Here is a 22,004-nt window from a genome sequence, read left to right as displayed (position 1 = left end):
TAGGTGTGTGTGTGTGTGTGTGTGTGTGTGTGTGTGTGTGTGTGTGTGTGTGTGTGTGTGTGTGTGTGTGTGTGTGTGTGTGTGTGTGTGTGTGTGCGCCTGCCTGCCTGTGTGTGTGTGTGTGTGTGTGTGTGCGTGTGTTTGTGTTTGTGTATACGTGTGTGTGTGTATATGTGTGTGTGTGTGTGTGTGTGTGTTTGTGTGTGTGTGTGTGTGTGTGTGTGTGTGTGTGTGTGTGTGTGTGTGTAGGTGTGTTTGTGTGAATGGGGGGGGGATTTTCTATACCTGTATGTGGTGGTGACAGCAGGTGTCTGGGTTGGAAGTATAGCCCCTCCTCTGATGTGTAACCCAAGTTTGTCCGCTGGTAGAAACATGTCGAAATGCTGTTTCCTGGCTTTCACTAGGTCCCACTGATTGGACAGAACATAAAAAGGTTATTTATTTCCTCTAAAATGTCCCAAAGATATGGGCCTGGAGCCATGCTATTATGGGTCAAATAGAAGACGAAAAATGTAATTTCAATATAATTTGGAACGTTTGTACTACTAATACTACATGTTTTAATGCAGTAGTATAGTTTTATTATGAGGATTTGTTGATTATTATTATCTTATTAGTAGTAGTATTGAAATAGTAGTAGTAGAAGTAGTTTGGCAGTATAGGTGGTAGTAGTAATATATATGTAGGAAGAGTATCAATAGTAGCAGTAGTTATAAATAGCTAGTAGGAGGAACGTCTTATGTCCTTGGGGTCTGAGTTCAGTGGTTATTGTTCAGGAGGATAGACTTCAATCACACTTAACATTGTGAGTTATAAACCCCGCAAAAAAAGAGAGAAAATCGAATGGATTGATCTTTGAGTGTGCAATTATGCACTCACCGACAGCGTCAATTGTCATACTACCCTTTCTCTAATACGCAGTTATTTATACCGTAGAACAGAAAGGATCAATAATCTCTTGTGTGTCTTTGTGTGAGAGAGACAGAGAGAAACTAAGACAAACATGAACATTTCACTTTTCTCCTGTCCCTATTCCCTTTACTTGCATATCTCTAAGAGCCTAGAAAGAGCACAGTTAATTTCTGAACCCCAGAGGATTCAATCCTCATGCTGGCCTAAGACAATTTAAAACTTGCTCTCTTCCCTCTATCAGTTTTTTCTCTACACTCTTGCCTTTCCTTCCCTCCATCATTCTGTCTCTTCTCTATTCTCTCTAGTAGTGCTCTAATTCCATTTTCATCCTTTTCTCTTTCCATTCTAATTTTGTGTGTGAGTGTATGCATGCTTGTGCATGTGAGTGAGTTTGTGTGCTTGTGTGTGTGTGTGTGTGTGTGTGTGTGTGTGTGTGTGTGTGTGTGTGTGTGTGTGTGTGTGGCTTGGTACAGTATAAGGGTGTGTGGGCCTGAGTTACTGGAGCGTCTATAAGCAATTTCAGATCTTATCTCCACCTCATTGTGAGCTTTAAGGAGGTCCTACTCTCCTCTCCCCATCCTCCTCTCCTCTCCTCTCCTCTCCTCACCTCTTCTCTTCTCTCCTCTCCCATCCTCCTCTCTACTCCTCTGCTCTCCTCTCCTCTCTTCTCCTTTCCTCTCCTCTCCTCTCCTCTCCTTTCCACTCCTTTCCTCTCCTCATCCATCCTCTCCTCGCCCCAACACTCCACCCCTTCATGTATGTTTTCATCCATCCTCCATTTTCTCCCAGATCTTCCCTGTTGTATTTTCTCTGTATTTTTCTCTGTCATCAACTCCTAGCCATTTATCACACGCTGCCTCCCTGCCTTCTAACACAAGAACAACAATGAAACACACACAGAGCAGAGCAGCCGGTCTGTTTTCCTTCCTGACTTGTTTTCTCCTGTCTCCTTTCTGTCCAACTAACAAACCCTCTTCCTGCCCGTCCCCAGCAACCTATTCCCAACAGCCCACGCCTCTTCCTCCCCATCTAACGAAAAATAAAAAACGAAGATAATCACAGGGGGGCCAACCGGGGACGAAGGCCCATGGCAAGACAGCCAATCTAATCACTCATCAGATCAGTGGCCGCTTTCGCAACAACAACCGTCGCTGTTGCCCCCCCCCCCCCCCCCCCTCCACTCCCTTGTAGGGTCCCTCAGGAGCTCAACACCTCTTTTATCTCCCTCAGATAGTTCCCCTCCTCTCTTCTTGTCCTTCTTTGTCCCGTCCCCTCGTTCACTCCGTCTTTGTCCTTCCTCTCACTCAAGTCTTATCTTAACTCTGAGTCTCTCCGTCTCAGACAATGACGCCCACGGCAGCGGCGGCGATTTGTGTGATACATGTTCCACGTGTTAGCCTGTGAGAAAGAGGGTGTGTTTGTGTGTGTGTGTTTGTGTGTGTGTGTATGTGTGAATGTTTGCGTGTGCAATGTCTTATTGTTGTTTTCAAATGTTATAGTACAAGTGATGCTCCTCGCATGTTGCACAAATAAGGTCATTTATAGGCATATAGGTACTGAAACCTACACTTTAAATTGATTAAATACAATTCAATGAAAAACAATTCATCGTGATGTATAAAAGTCTGATTCAGAAGCATCAATGAGAGACAACGTTGTGAACGACGGCGTGTTGTAAATGAAAGGGATAGGGATCCTGATCAAAACTCACCGTGTCGTAGTCGTACCATAAGGCGTCTGGGATGTAGGCTCTCACCATCTCCGTCCACTGCACAACCCAGATAGAAAAAGGACATTTGCTAAGAGTTCCCAAACCAGCTATTGCAGTAACTACAGTTATTGTGTTATTTATCCATTAAATGAGAACAAGAAAAACTGAAAGGTTTCAGTATTGTGTTTTCAGATGTTATATTGTGACGTCTGAGGAAAGAACACAGACTTAACACAACTAAAACTGCCAAATAGTCACCAGAATATGGACAAAATAATATGGAGAAAAATATTAGTACAAGTACCCAAAGACTGATGTATGTGATGATCAAACAAGGATTACTTTGAAATAGAAAAAATATTTAAAATGATTGACTAAATACCCTTTGACTGTTTTGGTAGTTTAAAATATAACCATTTAAAATACGTCCAAAAGGATGCAGGATGCAAAAAAACTGGATCAAGCTTCGGCCAATGGGTGGCAGACTTTGAAGGCATAAAGGTGGTGGGCACAGACAAGCATTCACTAGTAGAGTATCAGGTCTTTGATAGCCCTGCCACTTCTCTGCATCTTTTGACAGTATGGGACATCGGGAGAGAGATGAACACAGTGGAAGATCAGAGAGAGAGAATGAGAAAGACAGAGAGAGAGAGAGAGAGAGAGAGAGAGAGAGAGAGAGAGAGAGAGAGAGAGAGAGAGAGAGAGAGAGAGAGAGAGAGAGAGAGAGAGTACATGAAGTGAACTACAAAAACAGCACACAGTGACATATGTCATCTGTGTACACTGCGGCAGTCCATCAAAGGTGCCCATGGCGCCATTGTCTGCCTTCGATCTCTCTAGAAACTTCTACAGCTGCTTCGCTATCTGTCTGTGTCTCTGATCTCCATCAATTCACTCTGGTAACATGTCCAATTTCATGTCCCACATGCAGTCATTGTGAACAGGGAGGAAAAATGGACAATAAATAGCTACATAAAAGTTGACAGGAGACCGAAAAAAAGGCTAAAGACAAAAGCTAAAGTATAGAAAAAAGGGTCGCCGACCGTGCAACCAACTGCATCAATTTCAAAGATCATCCACTGCTGGGACCATTCCTTCACCTGTCATTCATGCCCTGCACCAGGTAGATGATTGGCTGTCACTGCATGGGACCCCCTTTGGTGGGTTAACAGTAGCATAGGTTAATGAATGCACCCCTTAACGGCTCTTTTTCTATTTATTTTTTTTGGCTGGCGTCTGGTTCACACAGGCCATCACTCACTCCCACTGATGAACGGCGAGGGACTGGGTGGAGTGAGGAGCAGGCGCTGGTGCTAACGGTGATTGAGCGGGACGGGTGAGGGGGGGGTGGGGCCTGCATCCTCATTTACAGCTCCGAGAGCCGGGGAGGTGAAGGCTGATCAGATGGGGATAACAAAGTGTAACTGGCGAGGCTGTGATCGCATTGGGCATGTATGCCGCATTTAAGAGGGAGGATTGAGACTGGCTAGAGAGGTAGAGATAGAAAAGGAGAGGGACGAGGATGAGAGGAGATAAAGAGGGAGAGCTGCGGGAGAAAGAGCAAGGGAGGACTGCGATGTGATTATAAGGAGGTGGGGAAGGAAGGTAGGAGAAGATGAGAATGACAAGGAAGGAGAGAGGAGGACGCAGAGGAAGCGAGAGCAGGGAAAGGAAGGAGAGGAGAGATGATGGACAGGAAAGACTGGAAAGAGGAGAGGGAGAGGGTAGGAGAGAAAAACAGAGGAGAGGAAGGATATGTGTACACATAGCGTTAGAGTGGCAGGGAGTGAGCGAGGGAGTGGAGGAGAGATGAAATGGGATGAGATCACAAGGGTGAGCCGAGTGCAGCTGATTAGGAGAATGCAGATGAGCTGTAGGAGCGTTTGATGAGGCGATAAGATCAGGAGAAAAAATAAAAGGGCATGATAAGTTGTGCAGAGGGGGGAGAGGACGTTTGCAGGAAGGCCGGAGGGGATGACAAGAGAGATCCAAACAGATCGAGACAGGTGTGTGTGTGTGTGTGTGTGTGTGTGTGTGTGTGTGTGTGTGTATGAGGGAGAGAGAGAGAGAGAGAGATATTGCAAGCATATCAGAGGGATCGGTGTTAAAGGCTGGAGTCTGATCTGAGAGATGTTGCTAAGGAATGATTTAAGATTGAGCGTTGAGCCAGTAGGAAGACAGTTGGCAGAGCATTTCCGCAGGGGTCTTTAAGTGCTTACTTTTCAGAGGTAAAGTCTTAATTGCGATGAGTAACTCACTCAACATCCAGCACTTTGGTTTTTTAAGTCAATTTGTCAAGCAAGAATCGATCAATACCCTTTATAGCGGAGTAATTACTTTCATCTGTGTCAAAAATACATAAGATACTGCAGAGTAAGACAAGCCTTTCAATCTATTGTTGTATTTCCCTTGGAAAGTGTCGGTTTTAGGGTGGGAGGCGAAGGGGGAGAGAGTGTAATCTGACCACCCACGTCGACTCACAGACTACATGGGACTGGTGTTGTTGGCCCAATCGTCGCCAAGCGGCTCTAGGTGCAGTTTGGCTGAGGGCCCTCAAATGGCACTTGTTGAAAAACTACACAGAGAAATGTCTTTGTGGGTTATATCGCTGCTAATTGCAGCAAACACGCTAATGTCGGGCTGGTTTCACAGTCAGCCAGGGCACTTCTTGGCACATTGTGGGACCCACTTTGAACACAAGCCGCTCTCCACTATTCTGTTATTCGTGAGAGGCCATGCTAAATTGCTTATTAATCAGGCCACTTTGACATGACCACAATCTGCACGCTCGCACGAACACACATGCACACACACACACACGCGCGCACACACACACACAGACAGGCTCACACACACACATGCACACTCACACACACCCTTCCATCTACAGTTCTAATCTGTCAGTAATGAGGTCACCGCTCTCATTAGAGCTCAGAGAAAGCGGGGGGATATGAAAGAGAGGAGAACTCAGGGTGTTGGCGGGGGGGCGTGCCTGCCTCTCCCTATGGAGGTCAGTAAGTTTGTGTTTGCGCACAGTGTGTAGAAGCATTCGCAATAAGTCCCAATTGCATGCAGATTTGAAACCGAATGTGTGTGCATGCAGGCATACGTGCTTGCGCATGTGTGTGTGTGTGTGTGTGTGTGTGTGTGTGTGTGTGTGTGTGTGTGTGTGTGTGTGTGTGTGTGTGTGTGTGTGTGTGTGTGTGTGTGTGTGTGTGAATATCTGTGTGTGTGAATGACTTTATGCATATGTCTGTGTAGTCATACCGGGTCCAACACAGGTGTGATGAGCAGATGTTTTCCCCAAAGGAACTGCCGGTCCACTGTCCAGCTGGCGCTATCAGAGTAGAACCTGTAAAGCACAGTAGAGAAGGGGTCTTTCCATATCACATGCATCCACCATTAGAAATCTGACATGGCACAAGACTGATAAAACAGCATAAACCCTTGTGAGCATGACTACCGATGACGACAAGACTAATTGCTTGACTGTTTGGTGTTTGGATAATTACTGAGTGCGTTGTTGTCATTTTGTCTTGGACCCGCGGAAGACTAGCTGGTCATCGAGGGCATCAACAAACAGCAAATACACCCTATTTGCATGAATGCACCATTTCCTTTGCTCACCACTACAGATATTGTGCATGTCATACACGTGTCCGTCCTCATTGTAGTTGCTCCAATATTCAACAATACATTATGCAAATAACATGATAACATGAGAAGAATAACTAAGATACCATCCTTGAAAAACAGTGTACGTGATGGTGTGTGGACAGAAGTGTGTGTGTGTGTGTGTGTGTGTGTGTGTGTGTGTGTGTGTGTGTGTGTGTGTGTGTGTGTGTGTGTGTGTGTGTGTGTGTGTGTGCGTGCTACGGACTCGTGCATGATGGGCCTGACGACAGTTTCCCCCGTGGTGTGGGCCTTGTAGAACAGCGTGTACAGGTAGGGCAGCAGGGTGTAGCGGATGGTCAGGTAGTGTTTGGAGCTCTGCACCAGCATCGAGTTGGCACCAAACACAGCTGGATCCTGAGGCTGGAGCCGGAGAGAGAGAGAGAGAGTGGTGGTGGGGGGGTGGGGACAGAGGGAGTGAGAGGGAGGGAGGGATGGATGGATGGATTGACTTAATGGAGGGATGGAAAAAATTGAAAAATTTAAATAACAAGGAAGGAAAGTAAAGTCATTACAGAGTTGGTTTAAGAGGGAGAGAGAAAGATTGGAGAGAGGGGGACGAGGGAATGAAGAAGAACGACGCAAGGTACAGATTATGGAGAGGGATGGAATATGCAAGAGGGAAGATTATGGTGATGGGGGCAAAGAGAGCGATGGAGAATGGAATAGTGGGTTGATGTAGAATAAATGATAGACGGATGGCAGGGCGGTGCACCCGTATTGAGCGAGTTGAAAAGGGTGGTGATTGGCAGACAAAATGGGGGGGGGGGATGTAAAAGGTGATGCATAACGAGGGAAAAAAAGGAATGGTAAAGATCACAGGGCAAAGAAAGAGAGAGGCATGGCAGGCATTCAGAACGGCACTTAAATAGCTCTTTAGTCTTGAATGGCAAGTCTGACAAAATAAATAAAAGACATATTAAAAGAAGCATTAAAGATGGATTCATCAATCTATGTAACAATGAAGGCATGGGGCAATAGACACATCTCAATGTGAGAGGTGAATGAAAATGTACATATTGAATTACTGATTAAATATAACTGTGTAATGTAATGTAATACAATTTAAAGGCAAAGTGCTATCCAAATTGAAATGTAACTGTATGTCGATGTTGAGTAACAGCTACATTGATTTTTACTGATTAATAGTGTGTATATTATTATACATATGTGTACATTACTGTGCAATTTTGGCATTTTGATATTACAATACAATATTGTAAAAATATATATATTTTCAAAATGGTTTCAAGACACAATAAAAACTCTGTGTATTTTATAACTTATATGATACATAAGATAGATATATGATTACAGATAACCACATTGAAGTAAGCAAAATAATAGTTCATATAATAATAGTTAATAATTTAGCATTATTCCTAAGAATCATTGTCATCATCATTACTTTTATCATTATTGTTACATCATTATAACTTTAAGACCAAAACAGCATCTTATTTCAAACAGATCTTTTTAGAAACAGCAACAAAGTTATTTTGCAGAGAGCAAAACAAGACGTCTGTGTCTGAAAAAAGACCTTGCTCTGCTCTTCTGGCTAATCATTGACACCCTCACCGCCTGTGTGTGTGTGTGTGTGTGTGTGTGTGTGTGTGTGTGTGTGTGTGTGTGTGTGTGTGTGTGTGTGTGTGTGTGTGTGTGTGTGTGTGTGTGTGTGTGTGTGTGTGTGTGTGTGTGTGTGTGTTTGGACTGTGGCCTCCCTGACCTTCTGATGAGAGTAGTGATTAGGGCAAAGCAAAGGTCACACATTAGCTGTCTCATTTACTGGAAATCGTACTTCAAATTCATCATCATCATCTCCCTGTCCCTGGCTCTGTCCTCAAGCTAATAGAAGCCGAGTATTATCACCATCTTCCTCTGTCTCTCTCTCTTTCTCTCCCTCCCTCTCCCGGTCTCTCTTTGTCTCTCTCTCTCTCTGTCCCGCTCTCCCGCTCTCTCTCTTTCTCTCTCTCTCTCTCTCTCTCTCTCTCTCTCTCTCTCTCTCTCTCTCTCTCTCTCTCTCTGTTTTTCTCTGTCTCTCAAACTTTTCCACACACTTTGTCTCTGACACACTATGCTATTTTTGAAGCAGGGAAATGTCATGCGTTGATAATGGTGCAAGCGTCCATTCTCACACTGCTCACTGCTCCACAACAGATTTCCATCTCCAAGTTTGTCATGACTACATCCAGAGTTAGGCATAGAACAAAATAAAGACCTATAAGGTGAAGCAAACACAAAAAAAGATAATTTTATCTATGACCCAAAACACATTGGTTCAATATTATGTTTAACCCAGTTCTGTAGTTAAGATGAATATCAAACTCACAAATGCTTTTTACTGTTTAATAATGAAATTATCAATAAAACCATCCACAACTGTGATTATGTTGATGACATTGGAGGGACCCATTGAGACCTGGCTTTGTGTTTCAGAAAACATGGAAAGAAATCACTCTGTGAAAAACCCTCAGGTTTTCTGTTGGCTGTGATCCAGAACGTCAACCAAAATTACACACAACGTCTCACTAGCGATTTGACAACAACAACAAGCTTTCGTGTTGCTGTTTTCTATTCCCGCCCTCCGACTCTAATAGCGGGAGGCTGTGATGACTTTCCCTGCAAAACGTGTCAGCATGTGTGACGGCCCTTTGGCAAGAAACCCTGGCAGGTACATTTGTGCGTTCCTCGTTTGTTGATTATATGCTCAGTCCCTGGTCGGACGGATGCGAGCAACAGACCCTGCAGTGTGTTGTTGTTGTTGTTGTTGTTGTTGTTGTGTCACTCCTGTGTATGTGATGTGTGTAGATGTGCTGGTTGTATTGTGGTGTACGGGGCTGGGGGGGGGGGGGATCCTGACCTTGTAGCCCTGAGCGTTGTGGTTGCGGCTGAAGGGGTAGAAGGCCCCGACCTGCATCCAGCGGCGGCACAGATCCTCGGTGGAGTTGTCGAAGAAGCCGCATATGTCAGCGCCGATCTATGGGAACAACAACATGAGAAAATCACATACAAATATGATTTAGTTTGGCGCACACACACACACACACACATACACACACACACGCATCCGGAAATACACACACATACACACACAATCACACGCACACACATACACGTATACGCACACACATAGAGGGACACATGGGGATTTAAGATGGATGCTGCATTGACATTTACACAGAACCTGCGGTATTGTGATGCTTTTTGCTGTGTTTTCCTCTTTTTATTTGGGACAGACATATATTTTTGTCACATTCAACACACCTATTCCTATGGTCTCTCCATAAGTATACAACTGAATGGATATTTCTTGTCTTTGTTATGTTTTCTTTTTTGAAGAAAAAGAGGAAAAATCTTATCTTTGTCATTTAATGACAAAGATAATCAATCAAAAATAACAGAGGCACGTCTTGTGTCACCGCAAATGATTTAGGAAAGTCTAATTGACATAATGGATTTTTTGGCACACGCTGTTCCTCTTTTCAGTTCAATTCAGTCAAGCTTTATTAGCGGAATATGTGGACAGTGTTCTTTGTTTCCATAATAGAACAATGAAGCCTAAGAAAGAAGCTTCACTTGGTGACCAGAGAGAGTCGGGTCGTTATTGTTTACTGACAGACATATTTTACAACGCTCTCAATGGAAGGGAATTGATCCAAACCCTATTTCCTTTGCTCTCCTGTGTGCATGAGCGTGTGTGTGTGGGTGAGTGAGTGTGTGTTCATGAGTGTGTCTATGTGTGTGTGTGTTTGTGCGTGTGTGTGTGTGTGTGTGTGTGTGTGTGTGTGTGTGCCTGCATATGATTGTGTGTGTGCACTTTCTAAATAATTGGATGAATTTGACACAGACCCACCAGGATAAAGGTTGGCGAAATCACCCAGTGAGCACAGCTCAAATTAATGTATGTGTGTTTCCCTGTGTGTGTGTGTGTGTGTGTGTGTGTGTATGTGTGTATGTGTGTGTGTGTGTGTGTGTGTGTGTGTGTATATAGTGGATGTGTCTCTGGCACCTACCCCCAGTTGCGCTCTAACTGCTGTATGCATTTAATGTACAGACCCCTTTCCTTGAGGGTGAACAAACCCATCCATTCTGTGTATCCAACTAGGATACACAGAATGTATCCTAGGCTACTCAACTAGGCTTGTGCAGAGATGTTTTCTGCACTTCTAGACGTCAACGTGTAAATATGAAGGCCAATTTACACCTTGTCATATCATACCAATCTAAAATGGATTTCATATCGCTACAACGGACACATTGCATGTTATCTCAAGATGAGGTGTTAAAGATGTTAGTTTAGATAAATTCCTTCTAATTCCTTTATCTTTTCAATTAGCTTATATTAGTTGGTGAGCCGAGCAAGCACATGAAACTCACTTCTAATATGAATATAGTCTAGACATTCACACAGTGTTTTCACATAAGCTATTATATAAAGGAAAAAGGTTTATTGGTAAAGGCCTGGTATGAACGCCAGTCCTAGTTGGTATTCTCCTTGGGTTACTACTATTGCTCCTATAACTGCTAAGAGGGGAGGTTTCCAATAACAAAAGACCAACTTCCAAACACACTGGACTAACTCCACGTTCAGCGCAGTATAAACCACTATCATTCCAGATCATTGTTGTATAAATAACAATGGTTATTGCATGCCAGCAAAAGTGTCATGTAATAGTGTCTGTATTCTCTGAGTGTGTACTGCTACTTACGTAGGGAACCCCAAACAGGCCAAACTCCAGCATGCCCGGGATGGCCCATTTTATGTCGTTCCAGTTGGCCGCGTTGTCCCCAAGCCAGTGACCCGAATACTTCCCCACGCCCGGGAAGGAGGAGCGGGTCAGCATCAGGGTCCGGTTGTTACCGAAGACGCGCTCCAGAGCTCTGTGGGGCAGGGTGAAAAGAAAAGGGCAGGAGAGAGGAGAGAGGAGGACATTTTAATGAGAATCAAATACCAATCAACTGCATGTGTGATGGGAGAGAGAGAGGAAGAGAGGAAGAGAGAAAGAGATGTTGATCATGAAAATGGAAATAATGAATAATTAAAAGCTGAAATAGGCCTGTGTATCAGTGAGAGAGAAGAGAGGAAACGAGGAATAGCAAGAGACAAAGGGATATAGAGGAAGGAAGGGAGGGAAAGTGTCAAAGAGAGGCAGAGAGTGTGGGAGCGAGACTTAAAAAGAAAGGAGAGATAGAGAGTATCACAGAGAGAGGAAGAGAGAAAAGGGGGAGAGAAAAGGAGGGATAGAGAGTATCAGCCAAAGCAGGATAAAGAGAGACAAGAGAGAGAGAGAAAAGAATAGGCTGTGTCTGAGACACAGAGTGAGAGAGACAAAGGGAGGGATGGAGAGGTTCAAAGAATGAGAGACCAAGAGAGAGTGTCTTTGGGAGAGAGAGAGAGAGTGAGAGAGAGAGAGTGATCGCGAGAGAAGGAGAGAGAGAGAGACAGAGAGATCTGACAGGTACAAACCCAGATCTAGGTGAACACCCTTTTTTATTTTTCTATTTGATGAAGGGATCGAAGCGCCATTGATTTTGAGGACAATAGAAAGTCCTGGTGATGTTTACAAAATGTGTCTCCTGCCAATAACACATTTTAATTAGTCGACGGAAGAGAGAGAGCGGCATGCCAGGAGGAAAGAGAGATAGCTTCAAAAGATGAGCTAGCGTTAAAGCAGAAAGAGGTAGTAAGCACATTTTAACTTCACAGGGCTTGTGACTCATGCTCTGCAGGGCTTGTGTGTGTGTGTGTGTGTGTGTGTGTGTGTGTGTGTGTGTGTGTTTGTGCGTGCCTTTGTGTCTATGGCGCTTTCATTTGACAGGCAATATGCTCCATCTTGGGCAAGCCTCACAGCAACCGTTGCCGGGAGCCTCTGTTTTGATGGAGTGATTAGTGTTCATTTCACCTTCCAGGTTAATTTTGACATCCTCAACTGGACCTCACTATCATTATGGGATGGTTGGGCGCTCAAGGTCAACTCCCGATCACGGGACAGCACTGTGGTGCCTTGCTGTGAAATAGCATTATCCTCAACAGCCCCCTAATTCCTCATCAATCGAGCACCAGATTTAAACCATCTTTTTACAAACATACCCAATAACCTTCCGTTTCATGTATCCTATTTGTTATTGCAGTTTGTCCCTTGCATTGATAGAACCCTTGGTGCTTAGTAGTGTTGCTCTTTTTTTATTTTTCTTCAATTGTAACAAATGATAATCATGTTAATAATATAAATCGTAATAAAGGGCATCAACGTGATCACAACAATACATTTATACGTCCAAACGGACAATGTGACGAGACATTAAACTAACCCTATCCCTAGGGATTACCCTTATGTACCCTTATCCTTAGCTTGACCCCAGTCCAATAACATCCCAGTAGAGGATAACATTAAGCCATTCACACACTGAACTGAAAATCCCCACTGCCAGACACAGTTAGGGACACTACGGTAGTGTTGTTGTCCAACAATTGTTGCAGAAACATCAACTGTGCTCCAATGGGCCGTGCGGGAGGGCGGGATGCGTTTTTGTTTGTGAGTGTGTGTAGCAGCATGCTTTGTTTTGGCTTCGGCCAACAGCACTGGGGTTAACAATGAGTAAACAGGACCAAGAGCAAAATTGACAACCAAGTACGTGTTTACTCAGCATAATCTGACGTTTCTAAGGACAGCCAATGGTGAAGGTGCAATTCTGCTAATGGCAGACCTAAGCAACATATCACTGTGCTGTCACTCCCACCACCAGGTTGACTTCCGCAGCTGGGCTGGCAAGAACAGCAGTATCTGCCTTCTAACCGGTGCCTCAACATCCATCCCGTCTCTAAACGATGAGCACTATTTTGTTAATGAAACTTGATACTATGATTACAGTCTTAATTCCATTACTCCCTTAGAGACTTATTCCCCATACAGGATGTTGATGCTGCGGCTACATAGAAGATTTGTAGAAGTCATGCTCTCGTAAACTCCAACGCTGCGCCAAAATGGAAAATCCAATCTCTCACGAGGGACGCCTGGCCTCATTAAAATATATTACTCCCCTTACCATGTGGGGAACCATCGCCACTTGGCAAGCACAATCTTTGAATTGCATCACTGTGGAGGGCTATAGTTCATCCCTGCTTTTGTGTTCACGGCTGCCAAATGATCTCCATAACACAATGCCATGGACATTGGTTAAGTTGTGTTGGAGACAGTTTGAGTATCTGACTATAAGGATATTGCAGTTGTTACACAAATAAAATGGGCTAGCTAGGCCCTACTGGCACAAAGGAAAACAGTGGCATCATGTGTTTTGTTCATCGATAGTCAGCAATAAAGAGTGGTACCCACTTCTCAGTAGCCAGCACCATGGAGTAACCATAGAGACTATGGACGTTGTAGTGGTTCCCCCAGGTCTGCTTGGCATCCATGCAGAGCGTTTTACTGTACATCAGTCCATCCAGAATATCTGCAGGAGGAGGCGGAGGAGGAAGAGGAGGGGGAGGAGGCGGAGGAGGAGGTGGAGAAGGAGGAGGAGGAGAGTTGGTGAGGGTTGGGGGTGGAGGGAGGGAATGAAGTGATGGGGGTGAGGAGTGAGGAGGAGGAGGATGACAATAACACGGCATGAAAGAAAACAGAAGTAAGGAATAATAAGGTCAGATCATCGACCAGATGAGAGAGAGAGAGAGAGAGAGAGAGAGAGAGAGAGAGAGAGAGAGAGAGAGAGAGAGAGAGAGAGAGAGAGAGAGAGAGAGAGAGAGAGAGAGAGAGAGAGAGAAACTGACTTTAGAGGAGAGCAATAAAACAGGGAGCCATGGGATTTAGCCTTCCCCAGTTATGATCAACCTGTCTGGGACACGTCAAAATAAAAGACATGGATGAAGAACAGCCATTTTAAAAATGCCACACTTGGGACCCACCATTTGAAATTACTCCTCCAATGGGCCAGAACTGATTTTGTGGGCTATTATGGTTTGTGTAAAAAACAAGAAGGACACTTTTCCAATGTATGAATTCCACTGTTTTGTGTTGAGGGTGTGGGGGGGTGTGGGGGGGGGGGTAAATTGTACTATTGCTAATTTGGTAATAATGCCAAAGCTACTAATTCCTGCATTTACCATAACTGTTTAATAATCACTTAATTCATAATTAATTAGTTTCCATATATTGCCACACTGCTATGAATGCTTCACAACATACACCAGATGGCATTAAAAAACATCTCTCTGTGATACAATTTGGATTGTATTGTGCTAGCCAAGTTAAGACTAGAAAGGATAGATGGATTAGATACCCATTTTGTTGACAAAGGGCAAACAATAGGCAACCTCAACACCAAAGGAAACACTGGGTATTGTCGGCGGACACATACTCGGTGTGAAGGGGGGGTAGTTGAGGTTGTTCTGTGCACAGCCCTTGTTCGATCCCTGCTTGAAGCTTGCCACCTCATTCATGTCCTGCAGATAAAGATCATCAAGGGTCATCGAGGGAGAGCCTATCGGAGCGTTTATCGGTGCTATCATTCAGGGGGTATAGCAGGCAATCCCTTTGATGTCATAGCTACATATTTACTGAACGCGCAGGTCAACCAAAGCAAACGTATCGAACGACACGCCATCCGTGAAGCGACGTCAGGTGACTTACGATCCAGAGCGCATCGTGTTTGACCTCTCGGGAGAAGCGCTCATACTCATCCACCCACCAGTCGATACAGTTGGGGTTGGTGTAGTCCGGGAACACGGTTTCTCCTGGCCAGACCTGCCACACAAACAACCATTGTACCTTCCTCACGTTCTGTGTCTTTGAATGAACAAAGGGGATCTATATGCATTTGTATCTTTCCATTGCTTCTACACAAGTATTCATTTGAATTGTCAGTTGGTTTTGTTGCTTTAAAGACAACAGTACAAAGGAACTTTGAAGTCGTGAGACACAGATCCGATGTCCCAGCCTGGCCAGGGTATGATTAAAAAATAAAAAAAAATCTAATTTGACTTGCGGCCTCCAAACTTTATGTAAAAGTGAGTGAGTTTGTGTGTGTGTATGTGCATGCATGCATGAGTGTGCGTGCACGCGTGCCTTTTTGTGTGTGAATGTGTGTGCGTGCACCTGTGTGCGTGTGTGTCTGGGTGTTTGTTTGTGGTAGATTTTACGTTTGAAGGTTGCTCAGCTCTCGCTATCTGTTTCCTTTACCTCCTTCGCCAATCATTTTACAACCCTTTTTCTAGCAAGGACACGGTCACACGCACACACACACACACACACACACACATGAAGCTTAAGTAAAACACACAGACACAAACACACACATACACACACCAAAATCACACCCACACCCACACACACACACACACACAACAAAACCACACACACACACACACACACACACACACACACACACACACACACACACACACACACACACACACACACATACATACACACATACATACAGATTTATAGGCAGATGTTGCTGGCAGGTGGTGAAAACCAAGGTCAGGTTTTATTGATAGTTGCTCATTGTGGCCATCCTTCTTCAACTACCCCTTTTAGCTCAGTCTCTCTTCTGATGCATAAAGTCACTCTAGATTCCACCACATCAACCCTCTGCTGTACCATTAAACAAGTATTGTTTAAGTGTGTTGTTTGTTGATCTCTGAATGTGACTTGTACCCATCTGTTTAAATTGATTCAAACAGATGTATGTGTGCCGCTTTGTCTTTTGATTGGTTTGCGTATCTCTCATTTTCTATCTTCATCCTATTTAGTTCCAATAATTATGAGGGATGCAATGCTTGCTACCATTTAACTCAACCAAGATTTGGGGGGAGATTAAGAGTTACTTTCCAGAAGTCATCCATTTGGTGCCTAACATGATCTAGAGAGCAACCGAAACCATGTACCTTAACGTTTCCCATCTGGCACAAACCTCGATGGATCGACACTCCAAACACTGTCCTCACCTGTCTTAGGAAATATACATCAATGTCTTCTTTATCCTCATTTGGGATTTATATTGCCCTTAGCCACATCGGCGTGAAGCAAACCCAGGACACAAATGGCTCACACAACTATAAAAAGATTGACTAAAACCGTCTTACTGTATGTTTCATCATGTAACATTTGTGGAAAACATGTACGGAAAGCCTTGCTGTCATACGCTTTGCTGTCATATTTGTTTGTATGTGGCTGTATGCCCCGCTGAGTCCATCTGGGATCTGCCTGATACATGCAAAGAAGTGTCACTACCTCTGTGCCTCTTCACCTGCTTCACGTCACTTTTTGCTCTGCTGCCTCTAAATAAAACAGTTTCCTGTTTATTTAGAAAATGTCGCTGCTAATAGTTTCACATGCAACCCATTGTAGTGTCAGTTTATCTTAGGCAACTAGCTTTCCTAAACGCTATTAAATGAAAGCTAAATATTTAACGGTATTCAACGCTATGGTGTTCAATGTTATTATGCAGATACATGCAGATGTATTTAGTAAGTAATTGTTTTCGAGGAGCACGCATTCACCCTATAACCTTATCTGATACGTATGTATTACATAATATGCATGGACACACGCTCTGAGTTCTGTGATGCAGAAGGATTAAATGCGTCAATGAATGCGTTTGACCAGCTGCAATCATCATCAAACATGGGTTTGCTCAGGATAATATCAACCCACCATCATTTTCCTACAGTCCCTGTTTGAACCCAGAAGTGTGGCCATATTTTCTATTGAAAGAGACAAGATAAAATAATACCAAACGATACAAAATGATGTGCTTGGCTCACTTGCGGTAATATTAAATACCCAGATTTGTGGTTTCAGTCACAAATGCATGCATCTTCCTTGCACACTTTGGCAATGACATATGGACTGCATTGCATCATGTACAGGTGTATTGTTAGCCTCAGTCTAGAATAGATGTAAAAAAAAAACTCCAAAAAACTACAGAAGACAATGCCAAAAAACACTCACCTCTCCCACTAGGGGTGTGTTGCCATCAGACTCAGTGACCCATGCCTTTTTGGCTGTACCTCTGTCATAGGAGCCATACGAAACGTTCCCTTGAAGCTTACTGGTGGCTATCGCAGGGTCCTTAAAGAGAAATACCACAATATTCATGCCCATAGTAAACAGAAAGGTCACTGCTATTTCAGTCCCGTTACATCACTTTCAAGGTGACTGTTTGGTTATAAACAAAAATCCATTGGATTTATTAGATCTGAAATGCACACCCTCAAATCATTTACTACTTTAAATGGTAGGATCTTTTAATATGTCCTTTTTATGCCAGGACAAACCAGTTGTGGAATATGTCCAGAAGTATAATCTCAATTAATAATCACTGATGGAGCCATCCAAGTCCTGTTCTTAATGACACATTATTACTCATTAACTCCTACATTATTAGCATTGCTTGATTAAAAACAATAAACTGCCATCATTGATGTCAATGTCCAGGTTGAGATACTGCAAGTCGTACCAGGATGAGAATGTATCTCTGACCCTTATCATGGAGGTAGTCAGCAAACTGAGGCAGCTCTGCGAAAAGAATCTTGTCGTAGGTGAAGTCCTTCTTGTCCTCCATGTAGTCAATGTCAGTGTACTGAATGTCCTGAGGGGGAAAATAAGAGGGAACTAAGAATGAAACCTGTTACAGCCGATGTTTACTGATTAAATATTTTACAATGAGGTAATGTCTGTCTTTTTTGACTATTTAAAGAAAACATTAAATAATCATGCTTACTGTTGATTCAACAGATGGTAAGGTGGAGGATTAAGAATAGTATAGAAGTATATTAATAACAATAAGAAATACAACAACATATTTTAAACTCAACTGAAATGCCGTTGACATTTAATTAATTTCATAAATGTTATCTTTTGATGAAGATTAGATTCAACATTCATGGGGGACAATATAATGAGTTGCCAATAATGAAGTCCAGTTTGAAGTTGCGTATGCTATGTGTATCTCTTCAATAGGTCTACAGCCAGCCAATAATTGCTGATAAACTGTACCTTCGAAATGTACCACTGACACTTACCCAATAAACACTATATTAGTGTCTCACACTAGTGACCCCTTCCATTTGGGAAGCATTGGAATGGCAATTACGTCATTAGTAATGTTTTGTTAAGTTACTAATCATGAGTAAGTTGTAAGATTTTCATCTGCCCATGTTAAGGTATATTTACATTGATTAAGTCATTTACAGTACTACAACTCTCTTGAGTCCACTCAATATAGTTTGAGTATCCACAACCAAAAATACCACAATGCATTTTGATGTTCAAGCCCTATACACATTTGTGCACACGCAAAGACATATTAGCTGCTAGCTTCTGCTGGCTTGCTTGCACAGGGCAGACGGCGGCTCAGTGCGCTAGCTAGCTAGCGGCATGCGCTAATTTGCTCAAAAACCTTGGGAGGACACTGAGAATGTTAACACATTCTGGATGAGTTTCTTTTTTCATCTTTACTGACTATTCCTTCATGCTAGCATTCTGTCTGCTTGTTGGCTGCCAAATTGTTCTTGGTATGGATAGAGCAGATGGTTGGCAGGGTCTGCCAGATCCTTCGCCTAATGGTAATCAGCTCCAGACGTATTAGGGAGAATGTGATAATGCCCTCTGTGGTCTATCTGATGCTTATCAAATATGTCCCTCAGTAAAGCACGAGTGGAACCAGCTGCATCCTAATTCCTTCAGAAAAAGGGGGCAGAAAAAAAAAGGAAAAAGCAGGATGAAACATTGAGCCGGGACGGGCAGTTTTGACAGAGTCTGAACCGTGTGTCTGCGACCAGAACGGTCAGGGCTGAGAACTGATTATTATTATTTTTTTTCGTCTTTACAGGGTCATTTAGAGCTCATGAGATTAGAGCTGTATTTCTATGTCTTAGTGGACTGACGCACACAAGTTGAGCATTCTTTCTGCATTTTTAGATCAAATATGCCCACAGCTCCCCGTTTACAATTGCAGGATCTAACCAAGATGAGCAGATTATCGCTTTCCCTGACGGTTTTTTTTCGTTCACGTGATTTAATGAGATTCTGATGGGAGCCCAGCAAATTGATCTCTGTTTACCGGTAATATTTAAACATGTATGAAAAATTGTCCTACATGGATTGCACCCTGCACACACCGGGGCATACTCTCCATTATTTGAAAGAAAGCTGGATTACCCCGTCAAGCTGAAAGGCCATCCCTATCAATCTGACTGGCTGTCCAGCCACTGCTTTACCTTTCATATCACGTCCCTGGAGATGGTGTAGTGGGAAGACCCTTGCCTCTGGAAGCCCACTAAAGTGCTTGAGTGGCTCACAGTTAAGAAGAGTTGGGAAAGGTATCGATTGCCTCCACCTCCTCCCTGCTATACAGTCATTTGGAGAAAGTCTCCCTTGTCCTTTTCTTAAATTTTGTCAACAATGTTTGAGGTTAGTTGCTCCCTGAAGAGTACAGGAGGGCAAAGATAAAATAAAAAGAGTCGCAAGTCATGGTATATGGACTGTGAAACCCTCACAATGCGTCGTAATACCTGGTATCCTGGCTATGTTTAATTATGCTTTGGCCGTTACTAGGACGAGACCTATTCATGTCCATCATATATTGGGATTGTGTCAAGTCAAGTCAAGTCGTTTTATTTATATACCCCATTTCATACACGGAACGGTAACACAATGTGCTTAACATGGTCATGAAAAAAAAATCACATGAATTAAAATAGTTAAATGACAGGGAGATCACATAGATAAAAATGGTTAAAATAATTTAAAAAAAAAACATGGAAAATTAACAAAATACAAAACCCAATACAAGAAAATGAACACAATAATAATAATGATAATAAAAATACAAGACACAACACAAATAAAAAGCAAGAGTAATGGAGCACAGGTGCAGGGGTGGGTTAGTGAAAGGCATCGGTAAATATTTTTGGTTTTAAGTCTAGATTTAAAAATGGAGACGGTGGGAGAAGTCTTGATGTCTAGGGGTAAGCGGTTCCATAGACGGACAGCATAGCAACTGAAAGCTGCCTCTCCCTGCTTAGTGCGGGCACTGGGTTGTACCAGTTGATGCTTATCTGCCGATCTAAGTGATCTGGACGGACAGTACACTTTAAGCATGTCTGCTAAATACAGAGGTCCCTGACCATTAAGTGATTTAAAAACAAGCAAAAGGGCTTTAAAATCTATCCTGTGGGTCACAGGTAGCCAGTGTAGGGATTTTAAAATGGGTGTAATATGATCTCTTTTTTTGGTTCTGGTCAGTAACCTTGCAGCTGCATTTTGAATCATTTGGAGAGGTTTGATTGCTTTTTTGGGGAGGCCAGTAAAAAGACCATTACCTTTTCCTTTCAGAAAAAGTTAAAGCAAATAGCTAATAGGCAAATCAAAGGAATTGCCAATTACAGTGTGTGTGTGTGTGTGTGTGTGTGTGTGTGTGTGTGTGTGTGTGTGTGTGTGTGTGTGTGTGTGTGTGTGTGTGTGTGTGTGTGTTTTGGCAGGTGTGTAAATGGATAAATTGAGTTAATAATTAAAAATTGCTAATCTGGTGGACATCACGCAGAGTGATTTAATATTTTATATTGCATGATAAAGTACTATACATTCAATTCATTGCTAAACTTTTTTGTGTGATTAGTGAAGAAATCCTGCAGTAATGTACGTGTTGTAATGATTTGCTATAAGAAGGAGTATCATTGTTCACTGTAAAATCACTAAAATGAAAAGTCCCTCATACACAAGGGCACAAATGTTTGGACGGTTTAATAATGTTTTAAAGGTAAGTGTGAGAAGAGTGTCAGAGTCAGAAACTCCCTCTAGCTGACTGTAAGTGAACTGCAGTATGCTGGAGCTCGGGCGTTGATGGCACTGGAGTACGAGCGTTACTAACTCATAATACAAACCAAGGACACAATACAAACTAATAATATGAACTAACTACACAATAATGTGAACGAGCTATGCTCTTCTTTAAATACTAGGGGATTCGGGAGTGTCTTGGACGATACTTCCTGCCTTTTTCCTGACAATTTAACCACCCTGGGTCATATATATATATATATATATATATATATATATATATATATATATATCCAAAGGCTTTTACAATGAAGAGCATGCTGTTCATATATTGGACTTTCAAAGCGATGTATACATAATTCCTGCATGTAGTCCCATAATCGTACTACATCAGAAGAACATAGAAAAAAGTGTTTAGGAGGAAGAAGCAACATTTTTTAGGATCGTATGAATGACATACAAATAAAAAATACAAAATAAATAGGAGGAAAAAAGAGAATATGGTCTTACGTATGGGAGGTCCACAGCCCGATTCCTCTCTACAGTTCTTTTGACCTCCGCCAGGCTTCCGTAGTCCCAGCGGGACAGCTGGAAACCCAGGGACCAGTAGGGTGGGATGACAGGCCGGCCAATCAGCTGGAGGGAGCAAACCCACAATCAGAAAAAATTAGTTTGGATGAAGTCTTTCACAGAAGCTGACAAAACCTTTAGACTTTCAAAAATACTTTCCGGGTTTTAAATGAATCAGAATATAAGTGAAGTAGTTCAGGTCTATTCATCATTCTTTTTTCTAAAGCTACTACTGTCGTTGTGTAGGAGTGCTATTATGACCAATGTTTTATGGGAGGGGGCTTTATAAAACATTGTTTTTTAGTCACAGTGACAAAAGGGCATAGCTTACAATGTTGAAGATCATATGAGACATA

The 22,004-nt window shown here is 42.9% G+C and overlaps 1 protein-coding gene across 1 annotated transcript in view; it reads right to left on the bottom strand.

Moving 5' to 3' along the window:
* Positions 1–22,004, bottom strand: part of si (sucrase-isomaltase) — a 65,796-nt gene that overhangs the window by 34,365 nt on the left and 9,427 nt on the right. Inside the window, 12 exon segments of the mRNA XM_084467352.1 lie at positions 286–410; positions 2,624–2,680; positions 5,891–5,975; positions 6,504–6,658; positions 9,156–9,272; positions 11,005–11,176; positions 13,630–13,747; positions 14,651–14,735; positions 14,923–15,036; positions 17,248–17,367; positions 17,756–17,887; positions 21,589–21,714. Coding sequence (XP_084323478.1) covers positions 286–410; positions 2,624–2,680; positions 5,891–5,975; positions 6,504–6,658; positions 9,156–9,272; positions 11,005–11,176; positions 13,630–13,747; positions 14,651–14,735; positions 14,923–15,036; positions 17,248–17,367; positions 17,756–17,887; positions 21,589–21,714 — 1,406 coding nt within the window.

Source organism: Micromesistius poutassou (genome assembly GCF_964030765.1).
Source record: "Micromesistius poutassou genome assembly, chromosome: 4".
In the NCBI taxonomy this organism is placed as follows: Eukaryota; Metazoa; Chordata; class Actinopteri; order Gadiformes; family Gadidae; genus Micromesistius; species Micromesistius poutassou.
Note: the sequence above shows the minus strand (reverse complement) of the source record. Positions and strands in the feature narration are given on the sequence as shown.